We start from the raw sequence: 19,876 nt of genomic DNA, 5'->3' as shown, positions 1-19,876 counted from the left end.
AAATGATCTTAATTGATCCCTATCTTTTGGGACAGAATCTCCACTTATGGCATTCAACAAGGAGCGCTTAGGTCTGATTGAACCCATGGCCACACTATAGCCCAAATACTCCACCTCCTCAACCAAAAAGGTGCATTTCTCCTGATTGAGTGTTAGCCCATGTTCTTCCAGCTTCCTTAACACTAGGCGCAAGGTGGCATTATGCTCTTCTTTCGATTCCCCCATCACCAGAATATCATCTTGAAAATAAATCACATTCCTTACCCCTTCCAGAACCTTTGCCATAACACGTTAAAAAACACTGGCAGCGGATGCTAACTCAAACGGTAAACGGGTGAATTGAAATGTCTCTTATGGAGTAATGAATGTGGTGAGTGTTTTGGAATGTTCTTGCAACCTCACCTGATGATCCTTAAATCCAACTTGGAGAAATATTTCTTACCCTTTACCAATGTAAGTAATTCACTAATATTGGGAAGCAGAAATACATCTACTACAACATTCTGGTTGACAGAGCGCAAGTCTACACAAAATCTCAAACGGCCATCAGTCTTCTTAGTGATGACCCCAGGCGAAACCCACTCTGACGCCTCAACAGGCTCAATGATACCACCTTCCAACATCTCTGACAAAAGTTATTTTAAACCCCCACTAACTGACAGTGGCACACGCCTCAATTTATGTTGAACCGGAGTAACATTCAACTTCATTTTTATTTTATAAACGTACCCTTTCAGGCATACCAATTTCTCACGAAACACATTATTTGCTTCAGCTAAGACTTTCTCCAGGGCGAGTTCGTCTACCACCAATACCTGATTAGGGGCTCTGGGATTCAATATAATATTAAGGTCAAACTGGTGCAACCAACCCAAAATTGCAGGTCCCTCGACTGACACGTACACTTTACCTTTGGTACACCTTGAACCAAACTGAATATCACCTTCCATGTGGCCCAAAATGTCTATGGACTCTCCTTGATACCCTCCCGTGTTTATATCCTTGGACATAAGTTCAACATCCTGCCACAACATCTTAAAAACACGTTTAGGTAGGATAGTGTACATGGACCCAGAGGCCACAATCAGTTAAAACATTTTTCCACATACGCTCAAAATTGCTGTTGGCCTTGACAACCTCTGTTTCTCATTCCCAGCTTCATGATTCGCACCGACCACTAGAACTCTGTCAGCATTTAAATCCGTCACCACGTTCTCAACCACACTCACACTTGCGCTCCCACTCCTACTAGATTTGCATACTCTCGCATAATGGCCCTTTCTTCCACACCTCCTGCAAATTTTGTTCATAGCAAAACATTTCCTTGACTCAGAATCATGGAAACTGCTACCACACCGGGTACAATCTCCTTTGCTCCTGGCACCAGAAATACTCTGTTCCCCTTTGCTTTTATTCAGGATATAGTTCTTTTTTTCCTTTTTCGTGATTGCACAGACCATACTCTCGTCATAGTCTAGTTGATCCGGACCAACTACAGAAACATCAGTCACCCTATCTTTTTTATTAAGTTCCTTCATGCACCTCTGCGACTCTTCTATGACTTTTGCCAATCCAATGGCTTCTGCAAGGGAGGGGTCTTTAGCTGCCCAAAGTCTTTCTTGTATTTTCCTTTCCTTGCAGTGCACAATAAGCTGATGAGTTCATCTGTCATGTTGCCAAACCGCCATTTAATAGAGAGCTCCCTCAATCTGGCCACAAATTCATCAATGGATTCATGTTCGTTTTGATGCTGTGTATAAAATTTGTACCTGGCCATAACCAAGTTAACCTCCTTCGCAAATCGATTTTCTAACCTTTTCACAGCCTCTTTATAAACGTCATCCATAGGCTGACCATTAGGGCCCAAGGCTACTGGCAAGTATTTAAAAATCCGCTGCCCCTCATTACCAAGAGCACTCAGTAGAATCGCTTTCTTCCTGGCTGACGAAAAGTTTTGACCACCCAGTGCTATAATGTAATTTTCCAAGATTTCAATCCAATCTTCCCAACAAATGTCAGGCGGTCCTACTTGTTGCAGGAAAAAAGGTGGTGTAATGATATTGCCAACAGAAGCCATGACCAGATAACTATACCAGAAGCTCACCTATTTTACCAAAAAATATCCAAAAGCAGGTAGTGGTGTTGCTGGGGCCCCTTACTCTTTTATAAAGTAAAGAAGAATAAAGTTTAGTGAAGGTCTCAAAAGAAATAAAAGCACTAGTACAAGCCAGGGATGTGCTGCTCTTCCTCTACTTCCAAGATGTGCAGGTGCAGTCTAGTGTTTGTGCTTTTTTATTTTCTTTTTAGAAAGGAGGCCCCACCTTCTAAGAGCTCAAAAGTACTAGGTTGCACGGCAGGTATCCGATCAGCTGAGCAACAGGTAGGGAACGGCAGTTACCTCGCTGTTGCTAAGCAACCTCTCTTAGAGGTAAACACCACACACGGAAGCCGCCCTGTATAATTTTAAAACTTCAGTCACCACTTGGCTCTTACCCCCGAGAATCAGCCGAAATATATCTAAAAGCGCCAGGTATGAAGAAAAGCGCACACGGAGGCCGCACTGGAACGCGTCCTTCACAGCAGGCTCCGCTGCACTGGAACGCGTCCTTCGTTGCAGGCTCGACTCGGGTCTGGGGATCATGTTGAAGAACTCCAAGAAGCGTCCAGCTAACCCGGGTTGTGTAACCCTCGTCGCCAAAAATGTTGAGAATAAATGTCAGGAACACCGGCAAACTTGTTGACAAGTTTATTCTTTAAATACACAACCCTGCATTGCTCCCGCTCCCGCTCCAACTGCCGGTCATTGAATCCGTCTCTCTGCCTCGCTGCTCATGCCTAATGATGCACAGAATTCTCACATGGAACACTTAAGCATCATAACATACTGCTGCTCCAATTGTGTTTGACACTAATTGCATCATTTTCTTCTTGGCTGTACCCTGTCACATATAACCTCAAGGCCAGACAACTGTAACAGCCTCTACTTAGGTATTTCCAAGCAGCTTCTTCACAGGTTACACGTTGTTCAGAATTCAGCAGCTAAGCTTGTGCTTAGACTTCCCACGAAAGGTTCTACTTCTAAAGCGCTTAGAGAATTGCATTGGTTGCCCATTCTCAAGAGAGTTTTTTAAAAATCTTTGGTTCTGATCTTTAGGACCTCCCATGCCCCTCCCCCTAAATACTTACCCAATCGATTCTCTCCTTATAGGCCAACGAGAACCCTTAGATCATCTAACTCAAACTTTTTTAAGTCAATAGAAGTAAAATCCTTTGTTGCTTCAGGATCTAAGGCCTGGAGCCATCTTCTGGGTCCTCTTAGCCTACGACTAATGAAGTCAGCTTCAAGTTCCTACTCTGGATGATCTGTGCCATCACCTAATCTAACCTGCTCCCTTGTCTTACCTTTTTGCAACAGTCTATGTGAATAGTATCTGTGTATGAGCTAGTGCCAGGAAGGTCTGATTGAGTGGTCGTGGGCTCTACAAGTTCCATTAATTCATTAATTCATTCATTAACATGAAGATTGTATACACATGTTTGTATTTCATAAATTGTTTGATAAAAAAGCATTTTGAATGAATGTGATATAGTATATACTGAGAAGTATTGTTTATAACATGACTGTTGTGCTCCAGACAAATTCTGATTCCTAACAATGTGACAACACTGCAGCCGATGCACCAGAGGTAATGTAGGAAGGTGACCACACCACAACAGATGCATTAACATAAATGTAAGACACTCTCGTGACTAAAATAGCTGCATCACCAAGGAATGTAAGAAGGCAAGGACACTGCAACAGATGCAGCATCAAGGAATTGAAGAAGGTGACTCCTTTACACAGATGCATCAGCAAGGAAAGCCAGAATTTAACATATAGCAACACCTTCACCAGCAGGAATGTATGAAGGTCACACCACTGCAGCAGATGCATCAGCAAAGAATGTAAGAAGACGACTGTTAGACCTGAGAGCCTTAGGGTGGTCACCCTTAACTTTATGCCTGCCTCCCTCCACTTTTTGGACACTGTTTTTGCTGGTTTTAGGACTCTGCGCACTTTACCACTGCTAACCCGTGCTAAAGTGCATATGCTATCTCCCTTTAAACATGATGACATTGGATCATACCCAATTGGATTATTTAATCTACTTGTAAGCCCCTAGTAAAATGCACTATATGTGCCCAGGGCCTGTAGATTAAATGCTACTAGTGGGCCTGCAGCACTGATTGTGCTACCCACTTAAGTAGTCCCTTAACCATGTCTCAGGCCTGACATTGCAAGGCCTGTGTGTGCAGTTTCACTGCCAATTCGACTTGGCATTTAAAAGTACTTGCCAAGCCTAAAAGTCCCCTTTTTCTACATATAAGTCACCCCTAAGGCAGGCCGTAGGTAACTCCTAGGGCAGGGTGCTGTGTAGACAAAAGGCAGGACATGTACCTGTGTAGTTTACATGTCCTGGTAGTGTAAAACTCCTAAATTCGTTTTGCACTGCTGTGAGGCCTGCTCCTTTCATAGGCTAACATCAGGGCTACCCTCATATCCTGTTTGAGTGGTAGCTTCTGATCTGAAAGGAGTAGGAAGGTCATATTTAGTATGGCCAGAATGGTAATACAAAATCCTGCTGAGTGGTGAAGTTAGATTTAATATTATTATTTTAGAAATGCCACTTTTAGAAAGTGAGCATTTCTCTGCACTTAAATCCTTCTGTGCCTTACAATCCACGTCTGGCTAGGTTCAGTTGACAGATCCCTTGTGCATTCACTCAGACAAACCCCAAACACAGGATTCTCAGCCTCACTTGCATACATCTGCATATTGAATGGGTCTTCCTAGGATGGGAGGGTGGAGGGCTTGACACTTACATGTCAAAGGGCAGTAGCCTGCCCTCACACAAAGGACTGCCACACCCCCTACTGGGACCCTGGCAGACAGGATTGAACTGAAAGGGGACCTTGTGCACTTTCGAGCCACTCTTTGAATTCTCCCCCACTTCAAAGGCACATTTGGGTATTTAAACAGGGCCTCTGCCCCTACCAACTCCGACGCTTCCTGGAGAAGAAACCCTGAACCAGAATCTGCAACCTGCCAAGAAGAACTGCCTGGCTGCCCAAAGGACTCACCTGACTGCTTTCTGAGAAGTACTGCTGCCTTGCTGTTGCCCTGCTGCCTTGCTGCTCTGTCGCTGTGCTGATAAGTGCTCTCCAAGGGCTTGGATAGAGCTTGCCTCCCGTTCCCTGAAAAAGACTTTGTTCCTGCAAGAAGAACTCCCTGTGCGGTGGAAATCGATGCACAGCCGGCAGAAAACAATGCATAGCCTGTATCGCAGTGAAAAATGCACTGCACGCCAAACCGGAACGACGCAGCTCAACTTCGCAAGGAGAAGATCAATGCAGCGCCAGCGTAGCGACCGGAAATTCGACGCACGCCCCACTGAATCGAAGCACAGCGGAGCCGGAATGACGCAGCCTGACTTCCTGAGAGGAATCGACTCAGAGCCTGCCGTGCGGTAGAAATTTCCACGCAACGCCTACCGGATCGATGCAGCCTCTGGGACTTAATCCTGTCAGCGCCGGATTTCAATGCATCGTCCCGGGGCGTCCAAAACCCCGCAACCCGAAGAGGATACAAGACCGAGTGCCGGAAATCGACGCAAAGCGTTCCCTGCGTGGAAAATAAACGATGCATCGCTGCGTGCGGCCCAAGAAATCAACGCACACCTCCCTGTTTTTCATGCATCTCCTCCTCCAGGTCCTTGCGGAGATTGTGAATGCAAACCAGGTACTTTGTGCTTGCAAGAGACATTTGTTACTTTTAAGAGACTAAAGACACTTTATATAATTTTTACAGTGATAGTCCAACATATACTTATTGCATCTTAATCGTTTTGACCTGCATTTTACCAGACAAATATTATACATTTTTCTTAACACTGTGTGGTGTATTTTTGTGGTGGTCTACTGTGTTATTGCATGATTTATTGCACAAATACTTTACAAATTGCCTTCTAAGTTAAGCCTGACTGCTCAGTGCCAAGCTACCAGAAGGTGGGCACAGGATAATTTGGATTGTGTGACTTACCCTGACTAGAGTGAGGGTCCTTGCTTGGACCGGGGGTAACCTGACTGCCAACCAAAGACCCCATTTCTAACAATGACTCTATGGCAACAGATGCATAAACACAAATCTAAGAAGGTGATTTAATAGTAACTGCCTCAGCAAGAAATGTAAGAAGTTGACATCACTACAACAAAAGCGTTAATAGAATTCTAAGAAGGTGACACGAGAGAAACAGATGCATCACCAATAAATATAAGACAGTGATACCACTACAAAAGATGCATCCTCAGGGAATGCAAGAAGGAACACCACTTCAACAGCACATCAGGAAAGTATTAGGAAAATGAAACCACTGCAACAGATGGATCAGCAAGGAATGTCAATATTAGACACCACCATAATAGATGCAGCAGCAGCAAAGTTGGAAGGTGACACCACTGCAACGGATGCATCTGCAAAGAATGGATGAACATGACACAGGGCTGGCTTTAGTGTTGGTGGTGCCAAGGGCAACGATCTTTGTTGGCACCGCCCTCTACCCCCAGGCCCTGGTAACATCCTTCTCCACTGATGCCCTCACTACAACCTTCCAAGGGTGCCCCTCATATATCCTTAACCCCTCTCTGGCATGTACTTCTATAGCACTACTCATATTAATGTAGGGTAACAGAGCACTTTACATCACACACAAATAGTATACAGAGACAATGAAATAATGTTTCAACCAATGTATAGGAAATGCTAGAAAAGACAGCGTCTAGGAGTCACGTCACCTATAATGGAAGGCATTGTATGTTGAGAGTGCTCCATCTGTAGAACCGAAGGGGCAGATTTACCAAATAGCATGCAACACAGTGCAGTAGCCATTGCTGTTGCTCCATGTCCCGTGAAAATGAGTGAGCGTAATAGCAACATATCTACTAAGACATGATGTTGTTACTCTTTCCCCTAATGCTGCCTTAACTTGGGCTGCCTTGACCAATGCAAACACCCTTACACCACGGTGCAAGGGTGTGTATGTGATGTCAAGCGTAGCTTCTGTACTGGAAGGGTAACCTCTAGTTTGGTATTGGAAAGATTTCAGCTACAGTTCCCCCTGCTTAGACGCGTTCTACCAATGATAGTAGATAGGGTGTTTGAACAAAATATTTAGTTGAAAATATTGTGTGGACAAAATATTGTGTCAAGAGTATAGAGGACACAAATAGGTGAAGTTATGTTTCTATGGGCAACATTTTACTATACTTATTTCCACATATATGTGCTGTGACAAAATATATATATGTTCAAGGTATGTAGATGTGGCATTAAAAATAGTAAATCTATACTTATCCATTTGCACTTCTCTTCTCAATATTTTGGTCCTCGATATTTTTGACACAATATTTTGTCCACATGATATTTTTAGCTTCGATATTCTATCAGCCTTCAGGTTTCTTCTGGAAAGACATCCCGAGATCCACTTCTTCATATGCCCTGCGCTGCTGCTCAATGATTGTGTGAGGTAAGGCACCCTTGCATTCATGCTCCTTAAATGGCTGAGTCTGTATGGCCTCTGACATAAAGTATGTCCTACTCAAAGTTTCAGTCTCTGGCTCAATGTCTTTAAAATGCTCTCTCAGCCGGCCAATCAATGTCTTCTGTGAAAAATACACAATAAACTTACGTTTTGATACAATTATGTTCAAGACAGTCTGAAGCTCTGATGCGGTCATCTCCTTGTCCTATGAAAAAAGAAAACACAACATTGAAGAAAACGTGCTTTAAACAAACAATTGGTAGACTACAAGAGAGCAAATGAAAAATATGGTAAAGTAATTTTGTATTTTCAGGAACAACTATTGAAAAGGGAGACAAACGCATCTCTAGGGGAGAGGAGGAAAGACAATGGACATCAGAGCTATCTCCCAGGTTACACAAAATGTATGGATAAAGGAGGGGTGAAAGAGATTAGTGCATGTCTTGAGACTGTTTTGACATAACATACGCCCCTGCAGCCTCTTCGGTGCAAGGGCCCTCCACCGTTCAAGAATCCCCCATTTAGCTCAAGGCCAATGAATATTTCTGAGATATGCAAGACTCGAAGGCCCCTCGTCACATTGCAGAGGGGTGGGGGCATCAGATTGTGGTACTCCACTCATGTACATGCTGTGGATTAGGAAAGAGGATTGTTGGAGTTGGGGTGAAAAAACAGGACATTTATTGACGGATAGCTCTAGATTTATATGTGCAAATGCCAGTTGGAAACTGGTCCAAAACTGCTGAGCAATAGAGCAGCATTTCTCACCAGTGCGAGGCGAGCATGCCTGCCTTTGCTGCACCACACACGATCTGGTGAAAGAGCACTTTTCGGCTGCCAGCTGAGTCTTTATAAAGATGGAGGCTGCACGATGTCTCCATATAACACAGTAATGTTCCACTGTTGGTATCTTTAGCTCGCCATCGGTAAAGGTTCTTAGAAGAGAGGCCAGCGAGGCACACAGTAAAACATTTTCTAGATGTCGCGTCAAGAATTTTTCAATTCTATAAGGACACAGAGGGGAGGATTATGCTTCTCTTTCTATGCTTTAAATTTTTAGCAGCCAATCAGAAAACAAAACATAGCTTCCTGTGACACAGTATCACATGACTACCATACAGCCTAGCCCTACATAAACCCCTTAGGGATACAACTCCTCCTCTTTCTTTACGAAAGTCCAATAACCGTAAAAAGCCTCAAGGGGAGAAAGAAACTGCAAACCACATAGGACTACAATGTTCCACCGAAGATCCAACCAGCGAAGGGACCAACCGACCAGATCAAAGACAGAGATTTCCGATGACAGGAAAGACATCAACTCAGAAGAATCAGGAGTCACTTGTCTTCTTTGACTAGGAATAAACAAATAAATCAAGCCATAGACACTGGGCTATACCCTTTGACATTACATATCATTTCAAAAGTGAGGGTAAGAAAAAGAGCACAACATGAAATTAAGACATATCAATAACATGTGTGATACAATTATACAAAAATACTTTTCCAAGGGAGGGATAATCCTCACCTCCGTGTCCTTAATAGAATTGAAAAATTCTTGACGCAACAGCTAGACATTTTTTTATTCTATGTCAGGACCGGAGGCTCAGGTTATGCTAGTTTAAAGCTGATCTAGAACAATTGTTGCAATGCCTAAAATGGGCTTGTAGGAAAAAGCTTTAAAGGTAGACTCAGACGACCAGTCAGCCACTCTCAAAATGTCCTCTAGGCAAGATCATAAAGAAAATGCCTTAGAAGCCATGGCGCCTCCCGCAGAGTGAGCCCCAAACCGAATTATATGAATGCCGTCCTCACTCATAAGCCACTGCATCCATCTAGCCAGGGTGGCTGAAGATACTGGGCGGAAAGGCTTTAGTAAAGAAATGAATAACTGACCGCCCATGTCAGAGCGAAATTCGACTGTACTTACCTCATAATCTTTTAAACATTGCACAACACACAACTGAGAATTATCCGGGAAACTAGGATAAAACACAGACCTAGTATTACATTCGGTACGGCGAGAAATAGTAAAGGATATTCCCTCAGGAGAAAAAACTCTACCTGACAGGTCTAAAGCCCTTACATCAGAAACTCATTTACATGATATCAAACACAACAGCATAGTAAGTTTAGCAGAGAGCTGCTTCCTGGAAAGGTATTTGTTGGCCGGCCAAGATTCTAAAAATCATAATACAATTTTAACCTCCCAAAGGGTAGACTAGCGCAGTTAAGGAAGATTAGAAAAATGAATCCCTCCAAGGAGTTTGCACACAATTGGAAGCTCCCCAATAGGCTTTCCCTCGATAGGAACATGACCTGCGGAGATGGCCGATCTGTAATTATTAACAGATCTGTAGGCCATACCGGAAGCAGCCAAATGAGATAAGAAATTGAGTATCAAAGAACAATCAGCTGAGAATGGATCAACACATCATTCACTGTACCAAGTACGCCAGCGTTACCAAGTGGATGCATAACACTTGTGAGTGCTAGGGGCCCAGGATCTCGTGATGAAATCATGAGATTTGCGCGAGAGTCCTGGGAGAGACCATGGTTTCCTGAAATTCTCCACGCCACCAGAGTCAGGGAGTGCGATTGTACTAGAGGATGGGGAAGACCCATCGGGTCTAGTAATGGGTTCCAATGATGTGGAAGTATAACTGGAGGAGAGCACGTCATCTCTAGAACTACAGGGAACCAGGCCTGAGCTCTCCAGAGGGGAGTCACAAGTACCAGCTCTGCTCTCTGACGACGAACCTGAGTCAGAACTCTGGATATCTTTATGAATGGAGGAAATTCGTATCCCAGGAACTGAGACCAGATCTGCAGAAATGCATCGGTTGCATGAGCCTCCAGATCTGGGTGCCAACTGAAAAAACGATCCAACTGCCGGTTGAAGCGAGACGCAACGAGGTCTATTGCAAACAGGCCCCACAGGTGTTGGAGAGAATGAAATATTCTTGGGTGAAGTCACCAATCGATGAAGTCCCGAAGGTAAAGAAACTGCCAATCGGCCACTGTATTGCTCTGACCCAGGAGATACTCTGCTACTACCAAAATCAGATGTTGAAGGCGAAAGTGCCAAAAGTCCTTGGCAATCTCCACTAGGAGGCGGTACCTTGTCCCGCCCAGCCTGTTGACATAACTTACTGCCGAAATGTTGTCCATCCGGAGAAGGATGCAACATTTGGACTTCTCCGGGGAGAGGCTGCGAATCATAAAGGAACCCGCCAAGAGTTCCAAGCAATTGATATGAAGGTCGGGCTCCACCCTTGACCAATGACCCCTGGTAACTGTTGAGCCGCAGCGGGCTCCCCAGCCCCAGCAGCTGGCATCGGATTCGATCATGATCTCCAGAAACAAGCCAAAGATTGCTCTGCCATTCCAAGCATCCATATGATTGAGCCACCAATGGATCTCGGTCCTAGCCTCGAATGAGAGGGGAAACTAGGGCAGAATAGCTAAGGCCCTTTTGGAGATGGGAGATCTTCAGACATTGAAGGGCCCAATAATGGAGAGGACCCGGAAATATAGCCTGAATGGACGAGGAAAGGAGGCCCACCATCCGAGCTAGGCATCTTAAAGATACCATCTGTTTGGATAACAACCTCCTCATCTCCTTTATGTTGCGGACTTTGGAAGGAGGAAGGATCAATTGAGCTAGGACAGAGTCTACGTGAAAGCCCAGAAACACCAATCTCTGGGAAGGAACCAGGATGGACTTCAGACTGTTGATGATGAAACCCAAATCCTGGATGGGTCATCAGAAGAAGAGGGCACTGAGACATGATGATAAGGTTGTTAAGATATATGATCAGACGAACCCCTTTGGCCCGAAGGTGTTCCGCAACTGGACGCATCACCTTCGTGAAGGCCCAAGGAGCTGAAGACAGGCTGAAAGGAAGAAACTTGTATTCATAACAACGGCCCTGCCATAGGAACTGCAGAAATCTCACATGAGGAGGAAAAAGAGGAATGGTCAGGTAAGCATCTTTTAAGTCTATGCGGACAATACAATCTTTTTCTCTTAGGCTGTCCCTTAGTAAGTGTATGCTCTCCATCTTGAAGTGGCGGTAAATGATCCAGCCATTGACATCTTTTAGATTTAGGACCAGTCGGGAACCATGCCTATCTTTTCTACCAGAAAAATCGGACTGAGAAAACCGTGAGGATGAGGATAGGAGGCCACTATGGCCCCTTTGGCTAGAAGAGCTGTGACTTCCAATGAGATGAACTCCCAATCTTGTAGGGAAAAAAACATTTCCAGAGGAAATACTCTCTGAACAGGGAAATCGAAAAATTCCAGCTTGAACCCCTGGATAGACTCCAGGACCCAGGGGTCCTGAGTGATCTTTTGCCGGGAAACAACCTTAACAACTACGTTTGAATTACTACTTGCTTTAACAACGAATCTTGAAGAACTACTGGGTCTTAACAACGAAGTTTTGAACAACTACTGGTTTAACAACGATTTTACCTTAACAACTAATGCCACAACAACTAATTTTAAGGTAAGTGAATTATTTTTTGATGAATTTTAAAGTGAGTTTTGTGTTTTGTTTTTTATTTGTTTAGGGTTTAATTATTATATGTTTAGTTTTTTAAAGTATATTGTGTGGATTAAGTAATGGATTCTATGGGTTGTGGGTGTTATGGGTGGGGTATTGTATTAATACTCAGGTATTATTTTAAGTACTTTTGTATTTTTTATGTGTTGTAATTTATGTTGTGGATTTAGGGGCGGGATATATGGGATGTAGGGGTTATGGGTGGGGAAGTGTATTAATACTCAGGCATTAATTTCAGTACTTGTGTTTTTTTATATGTTGTAATCTATGTTGTTGGTTTAGGGGCGGGATATATGGGATGTAGGGGTTATGGGTGGGGAAGTGTATTAATACTCAGGTATTAATTTCAGTACTTGTGTTTTTTTATATGTTGTAATTTATGTTGTTGGTTTAGGGGCAGGATATATGGGATGTAGGGGTTATAGGTGGGGAAGTGTTTTGATACTCAGGTATTAATTTAAGTACTTGTGTTTTTTTATATGTTGTAATTTAAGTTGTTGGTTTAGGGGCGGGATATATGGGATGTAGGGGTTATGGGTGGGGAAGTGTATTAATATTCAGGTATTATTTTAAGTAATTGTGTTTTTTTATATGTTGTTATTTATGTTGTAGGTTTAGGGGCGGGATATGTGGGATGTAGGGGTTATGGGTGGGGAAGTGTATTAATACTCAGGTATTAATTTTAGAACTTGTGTTTTTTTATATGGTGTAATTTATGTTGTGGGTTTAGGGGTGGGATATATGGGATGTAGGGGTTATGGGTGGGGAAGTGTATTAATACTCAGGTATTATTTTAAGTAATTGTGTTTTTTTTATATGTTGTAATTTATGTTGTAGGTTTAGGGGCGGGATATATGGGATGTAGGGGTTATGGGTGGGGAAGTGTATTAATATTCAGGTATTAATTTAAGTACTTGTGTTTTTTTATATGTTGTGATTTATGTTGTGGGTTTAGGGGCGGGATATGTGGGATGTAGGGGTTATGGGTGGGGAAGTGTATTCATACTGAGGCATTAATTTATGTACTTGTGTTTTTTTATATGTTGTAATTTATGTTGTGGTTTTAGGGGTGGGATATATGGGATGTTGGGGTTATGGGTGGGGAAGTGTATTAATACTCAGGTATTAATTTAAGTACTTGTGTTTTTTTATATGTTGTAATTTATGTTGTGGGTTTAGGGGCGGGATATGTGGGAAGTAGGGGTTATGGGTGGGGAAGTGTATTAATACTCAGGTATTACTTTCAGTACTTGTGTTTTTTTATATGTTGTAATTTATGTTGTGGGTTTAGGGGCGGGATATGTGGGATGTAGGGGTTATGGGTGGGGAAGTGTATTAATACTGAGGTATTAATTTCAGTACTTGTGTTTTTTTATATGTTGTAATTTATGTTGTGGGTTTAGGGGCGGGATATGGTGGATGTAGGGGTTATGGTTGGGCAAGTGTATTAATACTCAGGTATTAATTTAAGTACTTGTGTTTTTTTATATGTTGTAATTTATGTTGTGGGTTTAGGGGTGGGATATATGAGATGTTGGGGTTATGGGTGGGGAAGTGTATTAATACTCAGGTATTAATTTCAATACTTGTATTTTTTTAATATTGTAGTTTATGTTGTGGTTTTAGGTGCGGGATATATGGGATGTAGGGCTTATGGGTGGTGAAGTGTATTAGTAATTGGGTGTTAATTTACATAGTTGGGTATTTTTATTTTGTTTTGTGAAATTGGTGTGGGGTAGTATATTCATATTTGAGTATTTTATTAGGACTTTAAGTATTTTTTTATCTTTTATTAAGGGTATATTGTGGTTTAATTTTTGGAATGTATGGGTTGTGGTTGTTATGGGTGGGGAAGTGTGTTAATACTTGGGTATTAATTTAAGTAATTGTATTTTATTAAATTTTGCAATTTATGTTGTGGGTTTTGGTGTGGGATATATGGGATGTAGGGGTTATGGGTGGGGAAGTGTATTAATACTTGGGTATTAATTTAAGTTATTGTATTTTATTAAAATTTGGAATTTATGTTGTGGGTTTAGGGGTGGGACATATGGGATCTAGGAGTTATGGGTGGGAAGTATATTAGTAGTCTGGTATTATTTATTGTATTTGGTTATTTTTTTTATTTTTTTTATTGAAAGTATATTTAGAATTAGGGGTGGGATATAGGGGATGTAGGGTTTATGGTTGGGGTATTGTTCTTATGATTAGTTTTTTTTTTCTATGTTTGAGTTTTTTTTTTTTATGTTATTTATTTTTTGGGGTATGCAATTTGGTTTATTGGTGGATCATGATTTGGATATGTATTGATTTTTTATTATGGGTGAATTATTTTTTTGTGTTATATTTTTAGGTTTTGTATTTTTTTGTTGTTGTTATTGAAGGTGTAAAAATAATTTTGTTTAAAAATAGTTATGTTTAAAAATTTATTTTTTATTTTTTAATAGTATAGTAGTTGGTGTAGTAGAATTTGGAATATAATAATGTTACTTTTTTATTTTAAATATTTATTAGATTTAAAAAAGAAATTGTGAATTTTAAAATTTGTTAAAATGTTTTTTGTTTTTTATTTTGCTGATTTTTTTTTATCTGATGTAATTAATATTATTCATATTTTTTAATCATGTTTTTGGATGTATAATTTTATACATATATTAATTTGTCTTAATATTATTTCTAAAAATTAATTAATTAAATAATTATTTGTAGATTATATATAGAATTTTTTTTTTTTGGTGTTAGAAATGTTTGCATTTGCAATAATGTTTTTTTTCATGTAAATTTAATTTTTTTAAAATAAACATACCATTCATTTTTTTTATATATTTTTTATTTTGAACATAATCAAGTTTAAAAAAATGCAAAAAAAAGTTTTAAATTATTGTTTGACATTTACAGATTTATAGAATTTTTTTATTTATTTTTTTATATTTCTTTATCTATTTTCTGTGGTATTTTCTTATTTTCCCTATTATAGTCTATGAGTGAAATAGTCTGTTTTCTATTTTTAGTGCTCTTCCATGTTTACGTTGTTTGACGCCTTCTGTATTCAGTCGGTGGAGCGTCGCGGTCAAGATAGGATGGAAGCGGAGACCTCGTTCAGGTAAGTGGGATTATAATTTTTTTTACAGTATGCAGTAGGGTATTTTTATTACAGAAATAGTTGTCGGAGGTAGTTATAAGGTAGGTAGTAGATTTTCGGTGTTTGTTATGTTTCTTATGTTTAATTATTTGTTATCGTATATTTTTGAATACGATAGTGGTTTCGTAAAAGTAAACAAAGTTGTTTAGCAGTGTTTTATCTTAGAAATGATTATACTGCTTTTGTAGTAGTTGGAAAGAATTGTATATTTTTTTGATAAATTTAGTTTTGGGATTTTTGAGGGAGTTAGTTGTTCGGTTTATGAAATATTTTTTTACTTCATTGTAATAGGTTTTGTGATTATTTTTTTATTTTGTGTTAGTAGTATTTTCTTTTTTATAGTTTTCATGTCTTTTTCTTGATAGTTAATGTTTTCAATAATGATGTGGCTTTGGTTAGTAAGTGATTAATTTTTGTACTTTTTTTTGGTAAAAAAAAGTATATTTGGTATTTTACGTTTTTTAGATATTTCTCGAATTTCTGGTTTGGTAAAGTATTATATTTTATTTCTTTCATTGTTTTTATAGTATATAGAGTTGTTTTTTTATCATCCATGCAATATGAATATTTTTAATTTGTTTTTGGATGACTAATGTTTTTTTTTTTCTTTTCTAAGTATGAGATGCTTCTTTCTATATTAATGAAGAAGATGTATTCAGCATCACATGTTTGGATAAAGACATGAAAACTTGAAAGGTAAGAACAATTTTTGTTGGGTAAATTTAGTGTAAAAAAAATTTGAAAAATGCCAATTTAATTGATGGTGTTTGGTGTTTTTTAGAACTGGCAAGTAATTTTTCAGTAGGTTAGTGGTTGTTAGTAATGTAGAATATATGCTAGACTGTTGAGGTACTCTGATGGTGTTATTGTATCAAATTGTATTTTTGCCAAAATTCTTTCGGTCATTTCTTTGCTTTTTTTACTTGTGCGTGGGTTCAGGCTACCTGACAGTGATTGAGCAAGTCTCATTTCTTGGAAACTTTGTTCCTTTTTCAAAATTTCCATAAAATGATACAGGTTTGGGTGGGGTTTACCTATTACTTTATTGAAGGCGTTGTGCCATCCTTCAATGGCATTATTAGTCTTTGCACCACCTTCTAAACAGATTTGGTAGCAGTTCCACCATTCTATTGGAAATCTTGGCTTTCGTCTGCGACCAGATCTGTTTAGGTGTCCAATCCAGGTTTCTTCGAAGTAATTTAGTAAGGGTTCTAATTTGTCTTCATTTTGTGTATAATAGTTAGACTCTGTTATTGCGGTGTAATACTCATCTACTTTTGTAGGTGGTACAAAGCATAATGCTGTGAGTTTTTTTAATTCAAATTGTAGTATGCAATATGAGAAATATTCTCTACTTAGGGATGATTTTTGTATTCTACGCCAATATGCTTGTGAAAAGTGGAAAAAGCATCCTTGAATTTGGGTTTGTGGATATATTTTTAGTATTGTATTTATCATTGATAATTCAAAATCTAGTATTACTTTTCTAGGTGTTTTATTTAATGTTTTGATTTTGATTGTTGATATAAATTCATTGTATGTAGAGGGATGTTTATCAGGTAGTAATGCATACACTAGGGGGATTGTAGTGTTATTTTTTGTGGCATGTATGGTGTAAATTTGAGTGAATGGATGGGGTGTAGATTTAAAAGTTCCATCCATCATCCAAATTTCACTATTTTGTAGGATTAGTAAATTGGATGTTGTGCTGAATATTAAAATTCTTTTTTGAGGGTTTTCGTTGTCGTGAATGAGGAAAGTTTCTTTGGAGAAGGTAATTGTTAGTTCTGGGGGGATGTTAATGTCTTCATAGGTTTGTGGTGTTAATTGTTGGGGATTACTTGCCATTCTTTCTCGTTGAAATATTCTCCTAAGGTTTGGTACAGAAGGCATGCTACCAGAAATCTGTACTGGAATATTTTGTACTACCTCCCTTATAACTTGTCCGCAGGAGTCATTGGAGGTGTGTGCAATGTTTTTTATTTTTTGTATGTTTTCTCTTATCTCAATTTCTATTGCAGAGGCAGAGTGGTTGTGATCTGATGTCTTAAAAACTGTGTTTTCTAGAGTTACAGCTCTGCCTCTACAATGTGAAGAGTAGAATTGTACACATCTCCAATGGCTCCTGAGGTTGACAACCTTGTGTCTGCAATAAAGATAACCTTCATACTTTAGTAGCTGGTTTCCGGTTCTTGAGGTTATGTAACTTGCTTCTCCTTGCAATGCCATTTGTGAAATATCTGTAAATAATATAAAAGAAATAGGTTAAAAGAAGTTTGCAGTTTTTATTATTAAATTTGTGGTGGATTTAGTTTACTACTTAGTAAGTTAATTAATATATAATGTGTTCTATTTGTAAGTGTTTGGTGTAGGTGGTTTGTTATCTTTTATATTTGGTGATTGTGTGTTATTTATTGAGGTAATTAGGTTAGTGGGAGGTTTTAGGTTTTGGAAAGGGGGTGGGGGGTTAGGGGGTTTTAGGTTTTGGGGTGGGTTTGGGGGGTGGGGCGTTTTTGGTTTTGGGGAGGGGGTTGGGGTGAGGGGGTTTTAGGTTTTGCAGTGGGTTTGGGGGGGTGGGGTGTTTTTGGTTTTGGGTAGGGGGTGGAGGGTCAGGGGGTTTTAGGTTTTGGGATGGGGTTGGGGGGTGGGGCGTTTTTGGTTTTGGGGAAGTGGTGAGGGGGTTTTAGGTTTTGGGGTGGGGTTGGGGGGTGGGGCGTTTTTGGTTTTGGGGAAGTGGTGGAGGGTGAGGGGGTTTTAGGTTTTGGGGTGGGGTTGGGGGGTGGGGCGTTTTTGGTTTTGGGGAGTGGGTGTGGGGTCAGGGGGTTTTAGGTTTTGGCGTGGGGTTGGGGTTGGGGGGTGGGGCGTTTTTGGTTTTGGGAGGGGTGGGGGTTTTCGGTTTTGGGGTGGGGTTGGGGGGTGGGGCATTTTTGGTTTTGGGGAAGTGGTGGAGGGTGAGGGGGTTTTAGGTTTTGGGGTGGGGTTGGGGGGGTGGGGTGTTTTTGGTTTTGTGGAGTGGGTGTGGGGTCAGGGGGTTTTTGGTTTTGGCGTGGGGTTGGGGGTTGGGGCGTTTTTGGTTTTGGGGAGGGGTTGGGGGTCAGGGGGTTTTAGGTTTTGGGGTGGGGTGTTTTTGGTTTTGGGGACGGGGTGGGGGGTTAGGGTGTTTTAGGTTTTTGGGGGGTGGGGGGTTTTTGGTTTTGGGGAGGAGGTGGGGGTTAGGGTATTTTAGGTTTTGGGGTTGGGGGGGGTGGGGTGTTTTTGGTTTTGGGGAGGGGTGGGGGTCAGGGGGTTTTAGGTTTTGGGGTGTGGTTGGGGGGGTGGGGTGAGGGATGTAGGGTGAATGGTGATTATTAGTAATGCTTTTATTAAGAATGCTTTTACAATGAAATATTGTTGTTAAGGCATTTGTGGTAAAATTATTAGTAGTAAGAACAAGGTTGGTGTTCTGTCCTTGTTGTTAAGGTACTAGTTGTTTTGGAAGTTGGTGTTTTGTTGTGAAATTTATTTATGTTTATAGTCCAGCAGCTGTTTAGAGGTAAGTGTTTGGTGGAGTTGTAATAGTTATTTTTTTATATAATATATGTACTGTGTTTGTGAAGTGTTTTTAATTTTATTGAATTTATGTGTTTGGTGTTAAGTTAAGGGGTATTTGAATAAGAATGTTTGTTTAGTTTTATTTAACTAGAAATTCTGGTTGTATGTTATAATGAAAATATTATACTTACTTTGAGTTTATTTTCTTATTTCAGATGTTATTTTTTTTTTTATTGATTTATTTCACTTTTTTATGTCTTCTGGTGTTTTTTTGGGTTCTTGGAGTCTCTAAGAAATAAGAAAGAGTGTATTATTTAGTTTATTCTTTTGTTTTATTAATTATTTAGTTTTTTTGATTTAGAAGTAATTTTTTTAGTAGGCTTGAAATTTGGTGAATAATATTTGTTTTTTGGTTAAATTTATTAGGTGAATTATTTTTTTTTTAAACTAATTTGTAGATTTAATATTTTATATATATATTTTAATTATATTAGGGTATTCGTTATTTAACAATTTTTTTAATGCAATTGTTTATGGTTTAGTGAAATTGTTTTTGAATAATGGTAATGGTTTACCTTTGAGGGTGAAGGTGTGGTGTTTATCTTTTTGGTCAGATTCTTGATATTTATGCCTGTAAGAAAATAGTATGAAAGGTACATTAGTTATATATTATTTTAGCTGTGGTATAGGTTAGTAAATTTCTTTATATTTATTTATGGATATTTTACCTTGTTATCTCAGTAGATGGCGGTGTTGGATAAATTATATTTTAATTCTTTTCCGTAGTGATATGCTCGTCTTCTCTGTAAGTTGTTCGGTGTAGTAATGAGTAGAAAATGGAGGTCGTTGGTATTTATATGTGTTTTTGTAAGTATTGTTTTATTTGTAAATTGAATGTGTTTTCGATGTGTTTTTTTATTATGAATTCGTTTGTGATGTTAGATATATATAATTGTGGAGTGTATTTGTTTTGTAGTTTGTATTTTTTTTTATGTTCGTTCTCGTTTGTTTAGTAGAGGAAGTACTTCATGGGTCATGTAGAAAGTGTTGTAGGACTA

The 19,876-nt window shown here is 39.7% G+C and overlaps 1 protein-coding gene across 1 annotated transcript in view; it reads right to left on the bottom strand.

Annotated features, from left to right (window-relative positions):
• LOC138295495 (calpain-8-like) overlaps window positions 1–19,876 on the bottom strand; it is a 175,505-nt gene that overhangs the window by 20,020 nt on the left and 135,609 nt on the right. The window contains exon 14 of the mRNA XM_069233836.1: window positions 7,725–7,782. Coding sequence (XP_069089937.1) covers window positions 7,725–7,782 — 58 coding nt within the window. The remainder of the gene's footprint in view (window positions 1–7,724; window positions 7,783–19,876) is intronic.

Source organism: Pleurodeles waltl, chromosome 5 (genome assembly GCF_031143425.1).
Source record: "Pleurodeles waltl isolate 20211129_DDA chromosome 5, aPleWal1.hap1.20221129, whole genome shotgun sequence".
Taxonomy (NCBI): domain Eukaryota; kingdom Metazoa; phylum Chordata; class Amphibia; order Caudata; family Salamandridae; genus Pleurodeles; species Pleurodeles waltl.
The sequence above is the reverse complement of the archived record's forward strand: the minus strand, read 5'-3'. Positions and strand labels throughout refer to the sequence as shown.